We start from the raw sequence: 23,245 nt of genomic DNA, 5'->3' as shown, positions 1-23,245 counted from the left end.
AATTTATCATTTAATGAATATATATAAAATATAAAATAATGATATATATATATAATATATATATAATATATATATATTTTTTTTATACTTTATTTTATTATATATATATATATTTTTTTTTTTTTATATATATATAATATATATATAATATATTTATATTATTTTTTTTTTTTTTAAATATTTATGAACATAAGGGAGCTTATTTATTGTGCCATAGAGTAATATATGTAATATTTTTTATTCAAAGAATACACATTTTTTTTAATCTTAATATATTTCTTTTACCATTTTGAATTTATTTATTTTATTTTTTTTTATAATTAGGATTACAAAAACATGATTCTCATAAAATTTAAGTAATTTATACATATGTGTTAAATACATTTAAAATATAGAATAAAGTGGATTTTGAAAACTTATTATTCTCATACCATTTGTGTTCTTTTTATATGAATTAATATGTATAAGCTTTTTATGCTTATATATATGTTATAGTAATAATTTTTACAGGTCAAAAGATTTAGATACAATTAAAAAAATAAGTTAAAATCCTATTAGATTTTCAAATTAAAAGGAATATATACATATAATAAAGAGATATTTATTATTAATTATCAGAAAGGAAAAAATAAAAAAAGCAAAAAAAAAAAAAAAAAAAAAAAGAAAAAAACACATACATATACAACATAACATATATAATATATATATATATATATATATATATATATATAATATACATGTTTGTATATATACATTACTTTTTTTTCTTTTATTTTTCATTTCCTCATCATAGATTTGAAAATTATAAAAAAAGAAAAATAAATAAATTAATTACATGGTAAAAATAATACATAACTAATGTGTTCGTAATTAGAGCAACATAAAAATATGATATTATATAAAAAAAAAAATAAATATATATTTTTTTTATGTTATATAAACGTATATACATATAAGAATAAATGGAAATTTAAAAGAAATTGCCACGTATATATATTTCCTTATATATAAATATAAATAAATATATATATATATAGGGAGAAAATAAAATAAAAACACAAAAATATGTTAAAGAAAGAAAAAAATAAAATAAAAAAAAAAAAAAAAAAAAATTACAATTACGATACAAGTTTTTTTTTTTTTTCTTTTTTTTTTTTTTCTTCCTGAAGTACTTTGTTTTGAATGGTCATTCCTCGAAGGCCCATGGATTTGCTTTCAAAAAGTGCTCTGTTGCTTCTTTTATAGCATAGTTTGGAATAACTTCACGTATAGAAAATTGTTCCCTGCTGACAGGATCAAAGGAACCATTATGTTTTACATGTTCATATAAGAATATTTTATCATACGTCATACCACTAGGAGTTATAACAGGTTCATTCATTAAGCACATAGATATTTTACAACATAAATAATCTGGTACTTGTTTTTTTTGAAAGGAATCTAATAATTCTTTAAAAATTCCTTCCGTTTGTTGTATTCTTAAAGATTTTTCTTCATTGGTTATATATCCTATTTGGTTTAATAAATTGATTTTATCAATAAAAAAGGATTGTAATTCTGTGTAGGACAATTGTTTATTTTGTTCATCACGTAAATAAATTAATTTTTTGGCTTGCATAATATATCTATTAATTTCACTTTCATTTGAATCTTTTAAATAGCTTGATAGAGTTTTTGCCTTTGTTAATTTTTTTAATCCTTCTTCTAAACTATTTAAATGTAATAAAGTGAGTCCAAGAATAAAATGAGCCTTAACTGATTCTTCTTCTAAATTTAATGCTTGTCTAGCATCCATATTAGCTAGTTTCCATAATTTTTGTTTTTTATAGCATAAAGCTCTATTAGTATAATATACATGATTAGTGTTATCATATTGTATAGCTTTAGTATAATAATCAATAGCTGATTCAAAATAACCTAATTTATAACTTTGATTTCCTAATACTTTATATTTCTCAGCTTCTTTTTTTCTATCTTCTGGATTTAACATTTCAATATTTATCATATTTGGATTTTTTTTTTCCACTTCTTCTGTCTTATCAATAGAATCTTTTAAATTATCTCCTTCTCCTGTCTCTGCTGTTTTTTTTATGAGTTTATTTAAATTTTCACTTGAAGCACTATTTTTATTACTATTATAATAATTCGTATTATTACCTGCATGATTATAATAGTTGTTACTTTTTACGCTCTCATTATAATCCCCAGAATTGTTAGATGTATAATTTCTTTTATTTCCACAATTTTTATTCATAACATTATGACTGGAATAATTTATATGATGACTTGTATTATTATTCATACTATGACTTGTACTATTCATATGATGAATAGGATGATTATTTATTAAATCATTAGAATGATCTTTATTATTATAAAATTCACTATTATCATTTGATGAACCCTTTCTGAAATTAAAATTATTTAAGCTATTTCTTCTTTCACTTCTTGCAGAACTATCATTTGAATTATTATGTTCATAATGATTGTAATTATTATTATAATTATGTTGTATACCACAACTATTATTATAACTATTTCTTCCATTAATATGGTTATGATGTGTATGTGCATCACTCCTCATATTACTTTCCATATTATTATTCATATTATTCATTACACCGATATTATTATTATACGTGTCCATATCTGGGCAGTTATTATTATTATTATTATTATTATTATGATTATTATTATTATTGTTGTTGTTATTTTCTTTTTCCTTTTTTTTTTTTTTTTTCCTCTTACATTGCTCATTATTTCTTTTTGGATTATTTGCTGAATAAGGATCATTTGAAACAAATGAGGAAGATGAGGATATAGAAGATGATGAGGAAACTGAAGAGGCATCATTATTTTTATAAAACGTATTATTTCTTTTGTTATTATTATCACTATGATCACCGTTATCATCATCATCATTATTATTATTATGACCATTATAATTATTCATATGATTGTTATTATAATTATTGTGACGATTAAAATGATTACCATCATTATTATTATTATGATTATTGTTATGATTATTGTTATGATTATTATTATTATTACTATTATTATTATTATTATTATTATCGTTATTATTGCTATAATTATTAATGTTGTTATTATTACTATGATGGTGATTATTCTTATTATTCTTATTATCAATATTGTTATGATCACGATTAGTATAATGATTGATATTATTATGAGTATTCAAATAATTACTGCTGGAGATATTATTTGCTGTACTACAATTTAAGAAACCTTTATTATCACATGAATTTTTCTTTGTAAATCCATTATTTTGTGGTTCTCCTCCATTTTTATAACTTGGATTGTCTTTGTTTATTTGATCATTTGCATGACTAGCTAAATTCCTAAATTTAAATTTTGACCATGCTTCACAGAAATCCAAATAGGAAGTATGTTTATTGGTACTAGAATTAGAATCATTCATTACATGTATACAATCTTTAATATTATGATTTAAGGTATCATAATAATCTTTATTAGATATAGAAGATGATAATTTTATATTAATATTATTATTTATATTATTATTATTATTATTTTCTTTCATTTTTTCTTTTATAAATTTTATATTATTATCATATATATTATTTGTTTTGATATCATCAACATGTTCATCTTTTTGATCATGTTTTGTATTATGCGTGTTTTCGTTATGTTTTATAAAATTATTAAAATTTGTTGACAAATAATTAATATTCCAATTTTTTAAAAAACCTCTTCTTTTATTTTCTTTATTTTCCATATGGACAAAAAAAAAAAAAAAAAAAAAAAAAAAAAAAAAAAAAAAATATTTCTCCTTTATATGTTCTAATAAATGTGTAAGTATTACAACACTTTGGTTTTATATTTGTTAAATTGTAATATTTAATTTAATTTTTCTTAAATAATTCTGCCCCAATTTTTTTTTTTTTTTTATTATATTATATTATATTATATAATATTATATTATTATTTTACACAATATAAATTTGTTATTATAAAATATTAGTAATATTACAATTAATATTATAATTTTTGATATGATTATAATTCTCTTTTTTTATATTTTCTATCTTGTCACGTAAAAATTATTTACTTCTTTCTCATTATCCAAATATCATAATGTTGGCTTTTTTTCTCATAAAATTAAAATTAAAAAAAAATATGAAATAAAATAAAAGGTATAAAATAAAATATATGGAATAAAAAAAAATATGAAATTCTAATTATAATTCTAATTCTAATTATATTTATATAATTTCCATCTCAGTTGTGCTTATAATGTTTTTCTTTTTTTCTTTACATATATTAATTTGATGGCATTTTCAAAATTTGTATATTAACATATACATATATATATATATATAAACACAAATGTGGGAAAAAAAAAAAAAAAAAAAAAAGGAAATAGAAATAAAAAAATGAGAGTAAATAAAAAAAAAAAAAAAAAAAAAAAAAAAAAAGGAAGAAATTAAAAATATATATATATATATATATATATATAATATAATAGTTATAAAAATTCGGCAATTTTTTTTTTATTCCTTTTTTTGGTTAATTCACACTCAAACACTATTATTTTAAAACACATAAATATAAAATATATTAATTATAACATTATATATATATATATATTATAATGTTTATTTATATATATATATTACTGTACCTTTCTTTTTCTTTTTTTTTTTTTTAATTTTTCCTTTTGGCTTATCTATTTTTTTCTGTTTTTTTTTTTTTTTTTTCTTTATTTTACTTTTTTCTGATTTCCCTTATTAATATATATATATATATATGTTATATATTTATAAACATGTATATCCCTTTTTTAAAAAATTGATGAAGAATAACTTATATTATATATATATATATATGTATATTTATATGTTTATATAATACCTCTGTTTTTTTTTTTTTTTTTTTTTTTTTTTTTGCTTTTATATAATATTAATTAAATGAAGCATAATATAATATACAAGGGATGTAAAAATGTTATCAAAAAGTTATAAAAACATATTATATATATATATATAAATATTATTATCTTATTATATATATATATGATGAAGAAAAAATTATTAAAACATTACATGAAAAAAGAAATAATTCCAAATATATATTTATTATATATATATATGTATAATATTATTATGTAATTCAACAATCTATTAATTTTAAATGTAAAATATTTATTTATAAAAGAAAAAAGAAAAATGTAAACATTTAAATTATATATAAAAAAAAAAAAAAATAAAAATAATAAAATAATAAAATATAAATTAAATAATATTATTTATAAAAAAAATATATGTATAATAAATTATATAATATGTTATATATAATATATATATATTTTTTTTTTATTTTTGCCCTTCTACAAAATTTATTGTGCATATATAATATTATATATGTTATATATATATAAATATATGTATAAATATATAAACATATATATATTTATATATTTATATTTATATTTATATATATTTATATTTATATATATTTATGAGTTTATTTTTGTGTGACTTTGTAATAAACGCATGAAAAGAAAATTTTTATATTCTTATTATTTTATATAAAAAAGAATTAATATATTTATATATATATATATCATATATTTTATATTTTATATATATATATATATATATATATATATATATATATATATATTTCATTTATCAAAAAAAATAAAACTTTAAATAATATCATGTGTTATTAAAATATATATAATTATATATATATATTTTTTATATATTATATTTATATGTATCATATATATATTTTTTTTATGCACATTTTTATAAATTATGTAAAATACATACATATTTTATATATGTATATATGAAGTATTTATATTATATATAATAAATTCAATAACATACATAGAAAAGAAAAAATATAATAAAATAAAATAAAATAAAATACATATTATATATATATATAATATAATAGATGGTATATATACTTCTATAATGTAAATATAAAAGGTTCATACATAATTAATACATTCCTTTTTCAAATTGAAATTTAAAGAAATATTTTTTATAAAAGAAAACTTTAAAAAAGAATCTTATGGTTTTCATAAAGAAATATAAGAGAACAAAATTTGTGTATATACAAAATATTTGAAAAATCATAACATGTATAGAAATTTAATATGTATTCAAATTTTATGTGTTACATAAATTTTATTACAATAAAATTGTTACTTTAATATATTATATAATTAAAGAATCTTATAGGATTTAAAAATATATATATATATATATATATATATATATATATATATATATATATGTATATATTTATTTATTTATCTTATATTTTTTAAGGATCATTAAAAATTACAAAGGCAATACAAATCACTTGTATATTATTTTATTTCTTAATTATGTTAATAAAACAATATATATTTTCCGTGTCATCATGTAAACAAAAAAAAAAAAAAAAAAAAAATTTGAATGAATCTTTTTTAAATTATTATAGTTCTTTTATTTTGACATTTTAATTGTTGAATAAATACAAGTGGAATTCATAAGTGAATTTTTTTGTTTTCTTTTTTAAATTAAAAACTGATACATAAAAAAGGAAATACATCCATATAAATATAAATATATATATATATATATATATATATTATGAGACGACAAAAAAACAAGACAAAAATATATACAAAAAAAAAAAGAAAAAAAAAGATATCAGGTGAAAGATAAATGTATAAAAGCACATAAATAATTTAAATATACATATATATATATATATCAATATTTACTATTTTTCATTTCTGTTGCTTTATATATTTCCATTAAAAGATTTTTTTTTTTTTTTTTTTTTTTTTTTTTTTTAATAATTTTTTATTTTTTTAATCCTCTTTTGCTTTGTTTCTGCTTTGTAAATAATAATGAGACAACTCTTTGGGTATATGCACATTTTTATAATAATTTTTTTGTTCAGTATTATTAAGAGTATTCGAAATATTTTGGTCTATAGGTGGATAGACTGGATTTACTAGATCGATAGCATCATCATTTAAAATTTTATGTTTTAAAGTACTATCAAAAGTTGAAATATTTTGTATGAAATTACGATAAGAATCATTTTGTTTTTTAGTTTCTAATAATAAATATTTATAAATCCATACATTCGGATTTATATAATTATCTACAGCTTTTATTAAACCATTTGGAAATGTTATATCATCTAAATGATGATTTTTATTATCATTAATATAATTATTAAATTGTAATAAATATTTTTCATATTTATACATTTGTTTTATTAATTTTTTACATATTTTTTCATTCTCTAAATTATTCATATTATTTTTTTTATCTTCACATATACAAGTTATTTTTGTCAACTGAGATATTATCGATATTATTTTTTTTTCTAAATCATTATCTTCTTTTTGTTTTCTATCAGATGTATAGCTATTATCCATATCTTTTAATTTTTCTATACTCTCATCATTATCATCACTAATATCAGATCCTTTCTTTTTTTTATTTTTATTCTCATGTATTATGCTTTCATTTTTTTCTTCTTCTTCGTCTTCTGCGTTTATTTGTATTTTTAGCTTTATCCGCCCTTTACTACTCTTCTTCATCATTCAAACATTAAATGAAAAATGAAATGAAAAGAAAAATGAAATGGAAAGAAAAATAAAGTGAAATGAAAAATAAAATGAAATGAAATAATAAATATATATATATATGTATATTTATATATATATTATTTTATTTTATTTATTTTGCCATTGTCATATTTATCACAGATGATATAAATATTTTTCTCTTTACTTCTTCAAATAGTTCTTTATATTTATATTTATATTTTAATTTAGAACATTTAACAAATATATTAATTTAAAAAAGAAAAAGAAAAAAAAAAAAAAAAAAAATATACATATATATATATATATAGATATTTACCTAATATGTAATAAAAAATATATGTATAATACATACATATTTTTTTTTTTTATTTTCAAAATGAAGATTTTTTTTTTTTTTTTTTTTTTTTTTTTATAATATGCCTAAATAAAATTATATACAATATAAATATTTTAAAAGACCTATGCATTTTATTTTTAAAATATATAAATATAATAATATATTATGCTCACAAATATATTTTTTATTTTATTTATTTGTTAAATAAATAGTATTATTATTATTATTATTTATGCATAAAGCCCAACCCCCGTAAATTTTAATATTTTTAAAGGAATATATATTTTTGCATATAAAGAACAATTATTCTTTTATATATATATATATATATATATATATATATATATGTTAACTTTAAAATTAAAAAATGAAAAGTTTAAATTATATCATATATAAATTTAAAAAAACAAACCCTATTAATAAAGTTATACAAATCACAAATAAATCAAACATCAACTATATATATATAATATATAAGACATATATATAAACTAATTAAAAAAAAATTAAAAAATAACAATTAAATAATATATACATATATATATATATATATATATATATATATATATATATATATATATATGTGTTTATTGGCTGGTGCTTAATTTGTACAAAATTTATTATATATAGATATTATATTATCCATTTGATTTTTCCAGTAGTCCATTTTTTTTAAAGATTTGATAGAAAGATCAATTAAACTAATACGATAAAATATTTGTTTATTTTGTTGTGTTATATATGTACTTGTTATTAAATTTTTAAAATCTTTATTCATTTGATTAGTATATTGTAATTTTTTTCTTTTTAAATCAATTTTTCTTATGAGAGGATATTGTTTGCCTGACCCTTTAGGTCTTGAAATATAAATTTTTTTATTCATTTTATTTCTTCTTTTGATAATATCATTATTCATATTATTATAACCATCTATATTGTTACTACTATGAATACTATTATTTTCAGAATGATTAAATTGATGATATTCTTCTATATTTTCATCTTGACTATTTGTTGGATTATTATAATATTCATGTTGTATCGACAGATCTCCATCATTTTTTGATGAATTTATATTTTTATTTATGGTTAATAATTTAAATCGATTATTTTTTAAATATTGTAAGGTATTAATATCTTGCATAGTATTATCATGGTTTACATATATATTAAATATGGTACTATTATCGCAAAATGTTTTACTTATTAAAAATCTACAAACAAAATAAATCATATTTTTATATACAAGCATTGCTTTCTTGATATTCACTGGTTTGATTTTTTCTTTGAATATAGAAGTATTTTTACTATTTAAATGGTTCATAAAATGAGAGCTTGATAAATAATGGAAATGATCTGTTGTTATTAAGGTTTCCTTACTTAATATATCTTCAATAAATTTTTGTCTAGTATTATATTTTGATTTTATATATGATTGATTTGTATATGTTGTAAATCTTTTTTTTTTCAAAGATGGATGATTTTTTTCATATATACTATAGTATACATTTCTTGTATTTACTTTCATTTCTGTTTTTAAATAATTATAATTATTGTTTGTTGCCTTGTTACATATTTGTATAGCATCCATTAATAATTCATTTCCTAATATGAAATGACAATTTTGTAAATATATAAATGCATCATATTTTATATTTTTTTTTTTATTATTTTTAATTATTTTTTTTTCATATGTTGATGATTTGCCTGTAGAATTAAATACATACTCTGATAATCTTTTAATCTTTTGTGTATTTATAAAATGTAATAAATTTTTGTGATTTTTTATATAAATATTTTCTGTGATATTAAATATATTTTCCAAACTTTTATTATAATATTTAAAATTTGCAAATATATTATCATCATCTCCTTCATTTATTTCTTCATATTTTAATCTATTTATATCATGATCATACTTTATTAAATCATCATTCTCTTCTTTTCTAAAATTAAATAAGTATTCAAACATTTTAATAAAATATAACATAACAGATATTAATTGAACTTGTCCTGAACTAAAACATTGAAAATATAAAAGTTTATAAAATAAATATTTCTCTTTTCTAATAATACAAGATAAAATAACTAAATTTTCATTATAATTTTGATTAATTTCAAAAGGATTTTTTTTTGTTAATTTCGAATTATGATACATTATATTTTGAATTAATTCAATCATATTTTTGGATTGTTCTTTATTATTAAAAGAATTATTCAATAACATAAATCGATTTGTCCATTTATTTTTATTTTTCATATATATATAATTCATTATATCTATTAAACAAAATAAATGATAATTTACTTGTTCTTCATATCCTTTTTCTCTATATGTTATTATCACTTTTTTTAATATATCTGATATGAAATATTGACAATTACAAAAGTAAGTTCGAACAGACATATTTAATTTATTTGTCATCATATAATTAAAATAATAATTACTTTTTAATTTTTGATCATATAAATAAAATAATTCTTTATTTAATTTATATAATACTTTTTGCTTAAAATTTTCTTGTAATTTTTTAAAAAAATCTTTTCTAATTTTAAATTCTCCTCTTAACAAAGTATAATATTTCTTTTCAAATTGATTTTTTAATTTTTTATAGACATCATAATATAATGTATTATAATATTTTTTAAATTTAATAAACTGGCCTTTTAATCCATTCACATTTATATATTCATTTAAATATTCAGAGATGATTCTTTGAAATTTATTATTATATTTAAAATCCATCATTTCTGTAAAAATTAAATTAAATAATTTATTATTTTTAAAAATGCATCTTTTTCTCATACTATCTTCATGTCTACTAAAAGATGTATCCATTGCAATATGATTGTTACTACCATATTTTCCTTTTTCATAATAATATTTGATATTACATAATTCATTATTCCAATAAATATTATCTTTTCTTGAATTAAATCGTAATTTCTCAGGTATATAATATTCATTCATTAACTCATCATATTGTTTTCTTAATTTTTGTATAGCATTTTTACAAAACGTTTTCATATGTACAGAATACATATTTTTATATATATCTAATATATATAACAACTTGTTAAAACAATAACGATATTCACCATTTTTTATACATAACAACATTTGTTTTATATCATAATTAGTACCACATATTATATATTTTAAATAAAAGTAATTACTAAATATGTAATTTTTATATGCATAATTAATACTTTCAGGAATTATACATGTTCTCTGACAGTAATTTATTATATTATAATTATTCCTTTTATATTTCCAAGCACTATGTTTTTGTAAATTATTGTGTAATACAATATTGTTTTTATTAACAAGTGTATTCATTTGACTTGCCCTTAAAAAGGAGTTATCACTACAATTGTTATTATAATAAACATTATAATAATAATTATCATCATCAATATTATTATTATTACTACTACTACTACGACTACGACTACTACTATTATTACTATTACTACTATAACTATTAATATTATCCATTTGAGTGTCTATCTTATTATTATTATTATTAATAATGTCTTTGTTCTTATAATTTTTTTTTTTTTTTCGCTTGTTTTCTTCCATTTCACCTGACCTGTTCATAAAAGTCAGGTAATTAAAATTTTCGTTCATATTATTTGTTGAATTATTAAATTGGCTACCTCCTTCAAAGTAATCATTAATATATGTATTCATTCTTGTTTTATATTCGTTAATAAAATAATTATGAAAATTTTCATCATAACAATTCTTATCATGTTGTTTCTTTTTATTTCGACTAGTTCCCTTTTTGTATTGGTTTAAATAATTAAAATAAAAATTAATTGAATCATTTGTCGGAAAGTACAAGGAATAATTAAAAAAAAAATTATTGAAATATTTGAATGAACATAAAGATGTGTTGATATGTTTTTTATTATTTATATACATATTAATATTATTACTATTGAATAAAAAGATATAATTCAAATTACAGAAAATATCCCAAAAATCAAGATTAAAGAAATTACTTGGTACATATAAAGACAAATGTTCTGTGTTTTTATTTTTTATTTTTATTAATTGTTGTATGTTATACCTATCATACATGTTTTGATAATCTGTTAAACCACATTTTAATTTAATTTCCACACTTATATATTTAAAGTTACTTTTTATATTATTATAACACATATTATTATTTATCATGTCATTATGAAAGTTTTGTACACTTGTATTATCTATATAAGATTGATTTGCTATACTATTATTATCATTATATAAACTTGCAGGATTAGATAAATTATCACTATATTGCATATTCTTAGTTGTATCAAAATTTATATTACTATCTAACGATTTTGTTTGCAGTTGTATATTCTCTGTATGTTTATATTTTGGTAATAAAAAATAAGGTACAGAAAATAAATTTTCTTCTACATACCCTACATTAATTTGTTGTTGTTGGTAAATATTGTCATACATTATATCATTATCATTATCATTATTTTTATTATTATTATTATTATTATTATTATTATTATATATATCGCTGAACATATATTTTTCATGATGCCTATACATTTTATTATAATTCTTGTTTTTATTTTGTTTCAATATCTTAAGATAATCATAAAAATATATAATTACATATTTTTCTATATCCTTATAATTAAAACTTTTTAAATATTTTAGAATATATTTTTTTATACTACGTATATTTTTTTTCTTTGTAATATATCTTAAGAAAGTTTTAATATTAAATGTAATTTGTTCTATAATTTTATCTGAGTTATCATTTAAATAGTTAATTACTTTATCTGTATAATCAATTATATGTGTTATAAGTTTGTCTGCATGTTGTATATATGTTTTTATTTTATGTGTACATATTTTTTTTTTATTTTTATTAAAATAATAAAAATCTATAGTATTTCTTATAAGATCAACAAATTCATTATTAAATATAACAAAATTATTATCAGCTAAATAAGATTTGTTGAATATTTTAAATTTCTTATAACTTATTTTTTTTATCCAATTATTTTGTAAGGTAATATTCAATACTTTCATGTCATTCTTCTTAACAATTTTTAAAACTGATCTTTTTATAAATATATAACTATAAAGATGTATATGTTTCAGTATATAGAAGTACGAATAGGATATAACCATATTGTCTATCTTTACATTTCCATTATTAAGAAAACTAAATTCATTATTTAATAATCTCAAATTGTTAAGGTAATTATCATTCTTTTTATTATTATCATCAATATCATATTTATCATTTGTCCTTAACACAATCATTTTATTACCCTCCCCTATAATTTCTAATGCCTCATTCATTTTTTCTACCATAATTTATAAATGTCTATAACAACATATAATTCAAATGCAGCCAAAATAAAAAATATATATATGTATTTATATATATATATATATATATATATATATATATATACTATGTATTATATAACATATATATGTTTATTGACATATGTATACATATATTCTACTTTAATTTTTCATTATGTATACGTGTGTTCCTTAATTTTTTTCATACTTTTTCTTCTATAAATATATATATATATATATATATATATATATATATATATATTATTTAAAGATTATGTAAATTTTTTTATCTATTTATAATTTATGCATTCTAAAACTAAACGGTCTTATATGTCATATATATATATATAATATTTTATTGTATATTATTATAATATATATACCTAAAATAATCTAATTTTATTTAAAAAAAAAAAAAAATTTAAATTAAATTAAATCAAATTAAATTAAATTAAATTATATTTTATAAACTTTCATGAAAATATATATTTCAAAAAAAAAAAAAAAAAAACCTATAGAAATAAATCTTAACATATGAACATTTTCAAAGGTATTATTTTAATTATATATTTTTATTGTTTTATTTATTTGAAGAAAATAATATATTATATACAAAACAAAGAAAAATATATTTAGTATAAAATAACATATTATATATATATATATATAATAATATATTTGTATATTATTTTTTAAAAAATATAATTTCTTTTTAAAAATAATAAAAAAGAGCTAAAAACATAAAATGTATACTTCTCGATATTTTTTTAAGAATATATATAAAATATACCAAAATGTAAAATCTTATTAAAAAAAAATAAAAACCAAACAAAAAAAATAAATATATATTTTTTTTTCTTTTTTTTAAAATTGTTATTATATATATATATATATATAAATATTATTTTATAGATTATCTGTATCTATATATATATATTTTTATATATATCTATTTTTTTTAGGTTGAACAATTTTTTGGTTGCATTTATATATATAAATAAATACATATAACAAAATATATATATTTCGAAATTTTATTATAAATATATTTTTTATGGTTATGGATATATTTATATATATAAATAATAATATATTTTTATTTATTTTTAATGGTTATATATTTAATTTATTAAAAAAAACAAAAAATTCTTGTAAATAAAAGAATAAAAAGAATAAAAAATAATAAAGAGAAGCATATAATATATATATTTTATATATACATGTGATGTTGTGGGGTTAGCTGTTTTTTAAAATAAGTATTATTAATGCATTTTTTTTTTAAACATACATAAAATAAGTACTTTAATTATTTTTATATCACTTAAAATAAAAAATATATTATTTTATATATAATATATAAATATATAATTTTTATTTATTCTTTAAAATTTAAGAATTATTATATATATATATATATATATATATATATATTTATATTTTTACTATTTGGTTTTTATTTCAAACTGTTATATAAAAATATATAATAATATTCTTATATTATTTTTAATAATTTTATTTAATATATTTATATTAATGAATATAAAAAAATAAATATATTCTAAAAAAAATATAATATATATATTATATATATATAGTACTATAATAAATTTATAGGTTTTATAGATTAATACGATTAACAATATGTAATTATTATATTAATATATATATATATATATATTTATATATATTACAATTTAATTATGGTTACTTAACTTCCTTTATATTAATAACAGAGAATGTTCTCAATTTTTTTTTATCCAAATAAGAATAAAATTATATTTGTAATAAATTTCTTTTTCCATATTATATATATATATATTTATTTATATATATATATTTATATATTTATGTTTATATTTTTTTATTGCAAATTATATAAATGGTCCTTTATTTTATATTAAAAAAAAAAAAAAAAACCTATTAAAATATTTTTTATAAAATTAATTTTATCTTTATATTAAAATTGCATGGTGAATGAAAAAATGAAAAAATAAGTATGGCATTATGACAAATAATTTAAAAAATGTATATATTTAAAAAGATAATTATATATATATATATTAAGTTATTTTAATTTAGTATTTATACACATATAATAGTGTATATAAATAATTAACATATTGATATTTTTAATTTTTAATAATATAACAAAGTGAATGAATTATAATAATAAAATAAATACATACATATATTTATATATATATATATATATATACATATATATTTTTTTTTTTTTTTTTTATGTGAAATGCATTGATATATTTTCAAATTTGTTCATTTATTAATACCTTTTTCTTTATAGAATGTTGATTTGAATTATTATTCAATTTAATATTTTTTGAATGTTGATCATTTTTGTCTTGGTTATTTTCATTCTGTATATTATCAATATTATGATCGTTTTCATTTTTTTTTGTTTTATTAACATTTGGATTATTTTTAAGTTTAAAATTTGGATTATCATCAGAAGAAGTATAATTTGATTGTTCATTTTTTTTTGTGATATTATTATTATTTTTTTCTTCAATTGAATTACTTAAATGCCATGCAGTTATTAAATCAATTAATTCCTTTGTAACAACTTTTGTATCACTTCCAAAAACACAACTTTGAATATTAAGACAAAGTTTAGAGATTTGTCTTCCTGATAATCCAGTTAATTTATTAGAAAGATTATATAGATAGTCTTGATCAATAGATGAATCTATAGTAATATGATATTTTTTTAAAGGATATACATATTTATTAAAATACATAGTAATCATTTTTTGTATTTCTTTAATATTTGGGTTATCAAAATTATATTGTTCATCTATACGATCTAGAACAGCTTGATCTAGAATATCTTTACAATTGGTAGCTAGAATTATAGAAAATTTTTTAGATTCAGTGCCTGTATGATAAAGAAATGTTGCTAATGCATTTCTTAAGCTCTCAGAGAAATGTAGAGATGATTCATTTCTTCCTTTTCTTAAAAAAGCTTCTGCTTCATCTATAAAAATAATACATTTTTTATTTCTTCTTCTTTTGAGGAAATCAAATATTTTATTTAATTCGACAGATGCATGAATACCTAATGCACTGACATCTCCACCATTAATAATTATATAATCGAAATTACTATGATAAGAAAGTGTTTTTGCAAATAAGGTTTTCCCAGTACCTGGTGGTCCATGTAAAAGAATATTTTTTAAATATAGATTATATTTTTTTGAATTCTTTAAACTATTTATTGACCATTGTAATTTTTCTTGAAGTTCTTCATTTAATACTATTTTATCAAAAAATTTAAAATTATTATATGGGTTATTTTTAAAAGGATACATATAATTTTTGATAATTGCAAAATTTTTTTTAAAATTAAAAATATCAAAGAATTTATTAATATGCCATAGAGATGTCTCTCTTATTAATTTTGGCTTTCCTAATTTTGTTTCTGCATATGTTCTAATAAGTCTGGTTGTATGTTTGGTTGTATATATACCTACAGATGTTAATGTAACAGTTAATGCAAATCTATATAGTTTTTGTTTATCATTTAAAAATAAGAATAAAGAATTATTAAATTGTTCAAAATATTTATTAATACTTTCTAATTTAGTTTTTCTTTCTTCATCAGCTTTAGTTCTTAATGTTGTTAAATGTATATCTAGATTTTTTCTTTCTCTTTCTATTAAACCTTTATTTTCTTCATAAATCCTAGCTTTCATATTTTCTCTTTCTAATTTTTTCTCTTCTCTAATTTGTTTCATTTTTATATTCATTAATTCCAATTCATTTCTTTTTCGAATATTTTCTTGTCTTAAATATTGTTCATGTTGATTCCGTAACCATTCTTCGTTTTGTTTTTGTTGATCAAGAAGTTTTTTCTGATAAGATTCAGCTTCTAATTTTGTTTTATATTCAGCTGTAATACGTTCTTGTTCTTGCTGATAATTAATTGTTTTCCTTTTTTCTTCATTTTCCATTCTCATACGATTGCTCATATGTTGAGCACGTTGTAAAGATAATTCTTCCATTTGTTTCTCATATTCTTTTTGTTTTGTTAATTCTTGTAATTTTATAACTTCAAAAGCTTTACTAGAATTAGATGACTGATCTAATTCTTTTAATGCTTTAGCACCTCTTTCTAAAGCTGTAGGATCAAAATTTCCAGTTATATGTTCACTTCCCTTTTCATCTGACGACGAATAGGGTTTATTACTACTGACTGTAGAATTTATTTTCTTACTCAAATTAGGAAAATTCATTCTTTCTTTTATTTTTTAAAATATTAAATAAATAAATAAATAAATAAATAAATAAATATATATATATATATATATATATATATATTAATATTTGGTTAGGTTCAATATTTATATAGTGCCTTACAAAAAGGGAGTTGTTTATATATATTTTTTTTGATGATTGAAAAAAAAAAAAAAAAAAAAAAAAAAATTAACCTTTCATGGTATATATCTATTATATATATATATATATAAACATATAGGTTTATCTCAAGATTTCATTATTTCTTTTGTAAAATATATAAAAATGCTTTATTTACAAAAAAATAAAGGAATCAAGAAGAAACTCTATATTGCTTATTTATTTATATACAAAAAATTATTCTAGAGGTACAATAAATAATAAGAATCTACATAATATATATATTATAAAATATAATGAAAAAAAAAAAACAAATATAAATATATGTAAATATATAAATAAATAAATATAATTAAAAATATATATATAATAATTTTACATTATATATAACTTTTTTTTCTTGCACTTAAATATATACATATATATATAATTATTTATTATATATAGGAACTTTTTTAATATATATATAATATATATTTCTCATGATCTTCTTTTAGGGTGGAGGGAAAAATTTTAAATTATAATCCTATATGATGATTTTTTTTTTGATTTTTTTTTTTTTTTTTTTTTTCCCCCTTAACAATGGAAAATTACAAAAAATATAAAAGAAATTTTATACCTACAACTGTATGATATTTTTGTAGATATTATTTATATTTTAAATTAAAAAATATATAATAAATTTTTAATGTATATTGAGAAAATATGGTACTTAAGCAAAATATATTAATATTTTATATATATATATTTCATAATGAGATATAAAAAGAAAAATAACATTATAAACAAATCTATAAATAATTACATATATATATATTAAATATATCTTTTTTTTTTTGTTCAATATTTCTATATTGAATACTTATATAAATATATATTATAATATCGATATAGAGTTTTATTTTTTATTTATTTATTTTTTTTTTTTAAATCAAAAATAAAATATGTATCTTATATATTTATATATGTATACAAATTTAAGTTAAATTGACAAATGCCATAATAATAACAAAACAAAAAAAAAAAAAAAAAAAAAAGAAAAGAAAAAGAAAAAGAAAAATAAGAGAAGAATGTGTATATGTATTTATTTATTAATATTATATTTTTTTTTTTATTTCATATACACATATATTTATATTTCATTGGTAAAAGAAAACAAAAAAAAAAAAAAAACAAAAATTAAATTTTTAAATATATGACTAAATAAAAAAATTAAAACAGTAACAAAAACGAATAGTAAAAGACAAAATGAAAAATACAAATATATATATATATATATATATATATATATAGACATATACATATATGTGCATTAATGTTTATATGCTTATATATTCTTTTTAATCATATTTCTAATATTAATTCATAATATATAAAAAGGTAACCATAAGGAATACTATAGAACTAATGAAAGATATTGAACTGCTAGATTTGTCTCCATTTTCATCTAAAAAAAAAAATAATAATAAATAATAAATAAAAAGATTGAACACATATATGTATATATATATGGTAAAGATAAAACAATATGTAATATCTACATGTTAATAAGAAAAATGCTGATATATGAACATTTCCCTTTTTTTTTTTATTTTTTTTATTTTATACAAAGTTATATAAATAAAAATTAATATTGAACCTTAATCCTTACCAGAATTTATTTCTTCTGTTTCTACCATTGTTGGTGTATTTATCTCTAAAAAAAAAAAAAATAATAAGATACATATCAACATAAATATAAATATATATATATATATATATATATGTATGTAGAAATACGTGAAAATATTACATGTGTTAATATTTATGTCATATTATTTTTAAAAAATTTACCTTCTGTGTTTTCTAATTCGATTAATTCTTCAGCAGTCATAGCGGCTTCATTATCTGCATAAAAAGAAAATAATTACAAAAATATAGTAATATATATATATGTGTGTATGTATGTGTGATATATGTTGTGTATATTTTATATATAATAATTTATCATATATATATATTTTTTTTTTATTTCTTACTTTCCATGTCTTCCTTGTTTTGCATTTTAGTAGATACATTTTGGTGTGTGTGTGGGGATATACTTTTTTCTCTTTTTTTGTGTGGTACAAATTTTGGATCAAAAAATTTATTATTATTATTTTCTAATAATGTATCTTCATTTACTCCTTGGTCAGTTAATAGTTCATCATTAATATCTTCTAATTCATTTGTTTCTTTCATATCTTCGTTTAGATTATTTTCATTGAATTCTTCATTTTGTTCATAATCTTCATCCATATATGATTCATCATATTTTTCTTTTTTATTATTTTTTGTCATCTTATTATTATATTCATTTTTCATGTACATATTCTTTTGTTTATAATTATTATTATTATTATTATTGTTATTCATTTGTAATTTTTTGTTGGTTTTATGTACTTTACTATTTTTAATTTCTTTATCTACAATATTTTTTTCTTGTTCCATTAGTTTATTTAATTCTTCATCAGCTTCTTCTTCAAAATTTTCTTCTGGTTCTTCTTCTAGTATCATATGTGATTTTTTATTATTTCCTAATTTTGTATTTACTCTATAACCACTTTTCTTGACAGCTTCTTTAATAGTTTGTTCTTCATCTAAGAGATCATCCAAATATTTCATATCTTTTTGTATAAATGCATGCACATTGTTAACGTTTTGTATTTCATTCAAATGTTCATTATCAAATGATTTTCCTTTTACTTTTTCTTTTGCTTCACTTGTTTCTTCTTCATCTTGTTCTACATCTAAAAGATCATTTTTATCTTCATCATTATCTTCTTGGTCTTCCATATCATGTTCTTTTTCTTCTTTTTCTTCTTGTTGTTTTTTCTTTTCATAATAAGATTCATTTTCTTCTGGCTTGTATAAATCATAGAAGACCATTTTTTTCTCGTCATTTTGTAAGAAGCTTTCTTCATAATCATCTTCAACATCTTTATCTTCATCTTCATATTCTTCATATGAATTAGTTTCTAAAAAGCTTTCATCATCATTATCATTATAACCATAGAAAATATTTTCATTATCTACATTTTTTTTTGATTCAAAGGTATTATGTAATTCGTTGTCAGAGTTTTCTTGTAAATCTTTTTCAAGGAAGCTTTCGGATGCTTTATTATTTGATTCTTTTTTTTCCTTCTTTTTATATCCCATGAATTCATCATAAGAGATATCTTCCATCTTTTCTTCCTCATTTTTTAATTTGTCATATTTCATCTCTTCATCTTTCATCTCTTCAACTTTCATCTCTTCATCTTTCATCTCTTCAACTTTCATCTCTTCATCTTTCATCTCTTCATCTTTCATCTCTTCATCTTTCATCTCTTCAACTTTCATCTCTTCAACTTTCATCTCTTCATCTTTCATCTCTTCAACTTTCATATCTTCATCTTTCATCTCTTCACTATCTTCTTTTTCAAGGAAACTTTCACCATATTCGTCGTTATCTTCATAATTATATTCATCGCTATCATCGTATTGATCAGTTTCTAAAAAGTTATATCCATAATCATTATCTTGATCATTATATTCTTCTTCTTCTCCTTCTTCATTATCTTGGTGATCATATTTATCATTTTCTAGAAAACTTTCTTCGTCTTCATCTTCTTCATTTTTATCATCGTTATTTTCATAGTGTTCTGTTTCAATAAAACTATCTGCATATTCGTCTTCATCTTTATTATATTGTTCTTCTTCATTATCATCATATTCTTCAGTCTCAATAAAACTTTCTGCATATTCATCTTCATCTTTATTATATTTTTCATCTTCATTATCTTCATATTCTTCAGTTTCTAAAAAACTTTCTGCATATTCATCTTCATCTTTATTATATTTTTCATCTTCATTATCTTCATATTCTTCAGTTTCTAAAAAACTTTCATCATTATCTTCATATTCATCTTCTTTCTCATTCTTGTCACTTCCTAAGTTGTTTATTTCTAAAAAGCTGTCGTATAATATTCTTCCTTTTCTGTGTACTGATGATAATATATTTATGTGGTTGTTAATATCTTTTATTTTTTTATATTCATTTATTATATTATCATAATTATTTTCTGCATGAGAAGAAAAAGAAAAGTTTTCTATTGATTTCTCATAATCAGAAAAGCTAATACAATTATCATTCTTAATATTATGATCTGCAAAAAAAAAATAAAAATAAAAATAAAAATAACATAAATATAAATATATATATATATATATATATATATATATCAATATTATTTATATATATTTATATGAGTTATTATTTTTTTTTCATACCTTCTATATAATGACCGGTTATACCATTTTTTATTTGATCTAAATAGGTTACTATATTTTGAACAACAAGCAAAGACAGAAGTAGAACATTCATTTTTTAAAAATATTTATTAGGAAAACAAAAATTAAAAATATATATATATTATGAATATATGACAATAATTTTTTTTTTTTTTTTTTTATTGTCTATAGATTAATATAACAAATTAAAGGAAAAGTAAATGAAACATTAATATATATATATATATATATATATTAATTAAAACAATAAATAAATAAATATATATATATATATATATTTATTTATATATCACAAATGAACAAAATAAATGTATAATAAAATATTTAAAAAAATATGACAATTATTTTCCCTAATAACCAAAAAAAAGAAGTAAATAATATAAAATAAATGTTATATTTTGTTATTCATCATATTTACACAGTGTCTTCCTTTCTTTCTTTCATTCATTGTTTGTTTGTTTGTTTCTTTTTTTTTTTTTTTTTTATATTATGCATAATCAGGATAATATATTTGACGAATTTTTTTTCTTATTATTATTTTTTCTTTTTTTTCATTGTATTATAATATAATAGATGTTTTTATTTTATTTTATTATTATTATTATTATTATTTTTTTTTTTTTTATATTTAATTATTTTATACATTTTTATCTATTATGCAACTATAGTGCCTATTAATAATAATGTCTTTTTATGTTATGAATAAAATAACACTAACACTAATACAATGGTTATATATATATAATATATATATTATATATATATAATATATATGATTGTCTAATATTATAATTATTGTAATGTGTATGTATATGACATATATGTTTATATATTTTAATTCATTACACCTTTGAATATTATCATTTAAAATTTTTTTATATTTTTTATATTATGGTTGATTGCACTATGAAGCACAATCTATAAATAATGTTAATACACATATATGTTTTTCATTATATATATTATAATATATTTATTTTATTTTTCATGTCCCCAAAATTATTTTTATATATATATATATATATTATTAAGATATAATAAATATTGAATGAGAAATATATAAACATAAATTATTATTATTATTGTTATTTTATTATATTTTTTTATTTTTTCATCTTCTTGTTATTTTTATTATTATCATGTTGTTTTTTTTTTTTTTTTTTTTTTTTTTCATTCTTTTCTCTATTTTACTACGGATACATTTTTTTTTTTAACAAACAAATATAGGTATGTGCAATATATTTGTAAATATATATATAAAGAAAAAAAAAAAAGA

At 17.1% G+C, this 23,245-nt stretch overlaps 5 protein-coding genes across 5 annotated transcripts; all 5 read right to left on the bottom strand.

Moving 5' to 3' along the window:
• Window positions 1–1,186: 1,186 nt before the first annotated feature.
• Window positions 1,187–3,763, bottom strand: PADL01_0706400 (E3 ubiquitin-protein ligase, putative; the record flags this gene model as incomplete). Its single annotated transcript, XM_028681099.1, has 1 exon — window positions 1,187–3,763. The coding sequence occupies one exon, from the start codon at window positions 3,761–3,763 to the stop codon at window positions 1,187–1,189; it is 2,577 nt and encodes an 858-aa protein (XP_028537511.1).
• Window positions 3,764–6,862: 3,099 nt separating this feature from the next.
• Window positions 6,863–7,606, bottom strand: PADL01_0706300 (conserved Plasmodium protein, unknown function; the record flags this gene model as incomplete). The annotated part of the gene is made up of 1 exon (XM_028681098.1): window positions 6,863–7,606. The coding sequence occupies one exon, from the start codon at window positions 7,604–7,606 to the stop codon at window positions 6,863–6,865; it is 744 nt and encodes a 247-aa protein (XP_028537510.1).
• A 947-nt stretch (window positions 7,607–8,553) lies between these two features.
• PADL01_0706200 (conserved Plasmodium protein, unknown function) lies at window positions 8,554–13,278 on the bottom strand (the record flags this gene model as incomplete). The annotated part of the gene is made up of 1 exon (XM_028681097.1): window positions 8,554–13,278. One exon carries the CDS (start codon window positions 13,276–13,278, stop codon window positions 8,554–8,556), a length of 4,725 nt encoding a protein of 1,574 aa, XP_028537509.1.
• Window positions 13,279–15,551: 2,273 nt separating this feature from the next.
• On the bottom strand, window positions 15,552–17,537 carry PADL01_0706100 (AAA family ATPase, putative; the record flags this gene model as incomplete). The annotated part of the gene is made up of 1 exon (XM_028681096.1): window positions 15,552–17,537. The coding sequence occupies one exon, from the start codon at window positions 17,535–17,537 to the stop codon at window positions 15,552–15,554; it is 1,986 nt and encodes a 661-aa protein (XP_028537508.1).
• Window positions 17,538–19,016: 1,479 nt separating this feature from the next.
• PADL01_0706000 (rhoptry-associated membrane antigen) lies at window positions 19,017–22,042 on the bottom strand (the record flags this gene model as incomplete). The annotated part of the gene is made up of 5 exons (XM_028681095.1): window positions 19,017–19,105; window positions 19,310–19,354; window positions 19,492–19,545; window positions 19,677–21,824; window positions 21,949–22,042. 5 exons carry the CDS (start codon window positions 22,040–22,042, stop codon window positions 19,017–19,019), a joined length of 2,430 nt encoding a protein of 809 aa, XP_028537507.1.
• Window positions 22,043–23,245: the final 1,203 nt, after the last annotated feature.

Source organism: Plasmodium sp. gorilla clade G2 (genome assembly GCF_900097015.1).
Source record: "Plasmodium sp. gorilla clade G2 genome assembly, chromosome: 7".
In the NCBI taxonomy this organism is placed as follows: Eukaryota; Apicomplexa; class Aconoidasida; order Haemosporida; family Plasmodiidae; genus Plasmodium; species Plasmodium adleri (nom. inval.).
The sequence above is the reverse complement of the archived record's forward strand: the minus strand, read 5'-3'. Positions and strand labels throughout refer to the sequence as shown.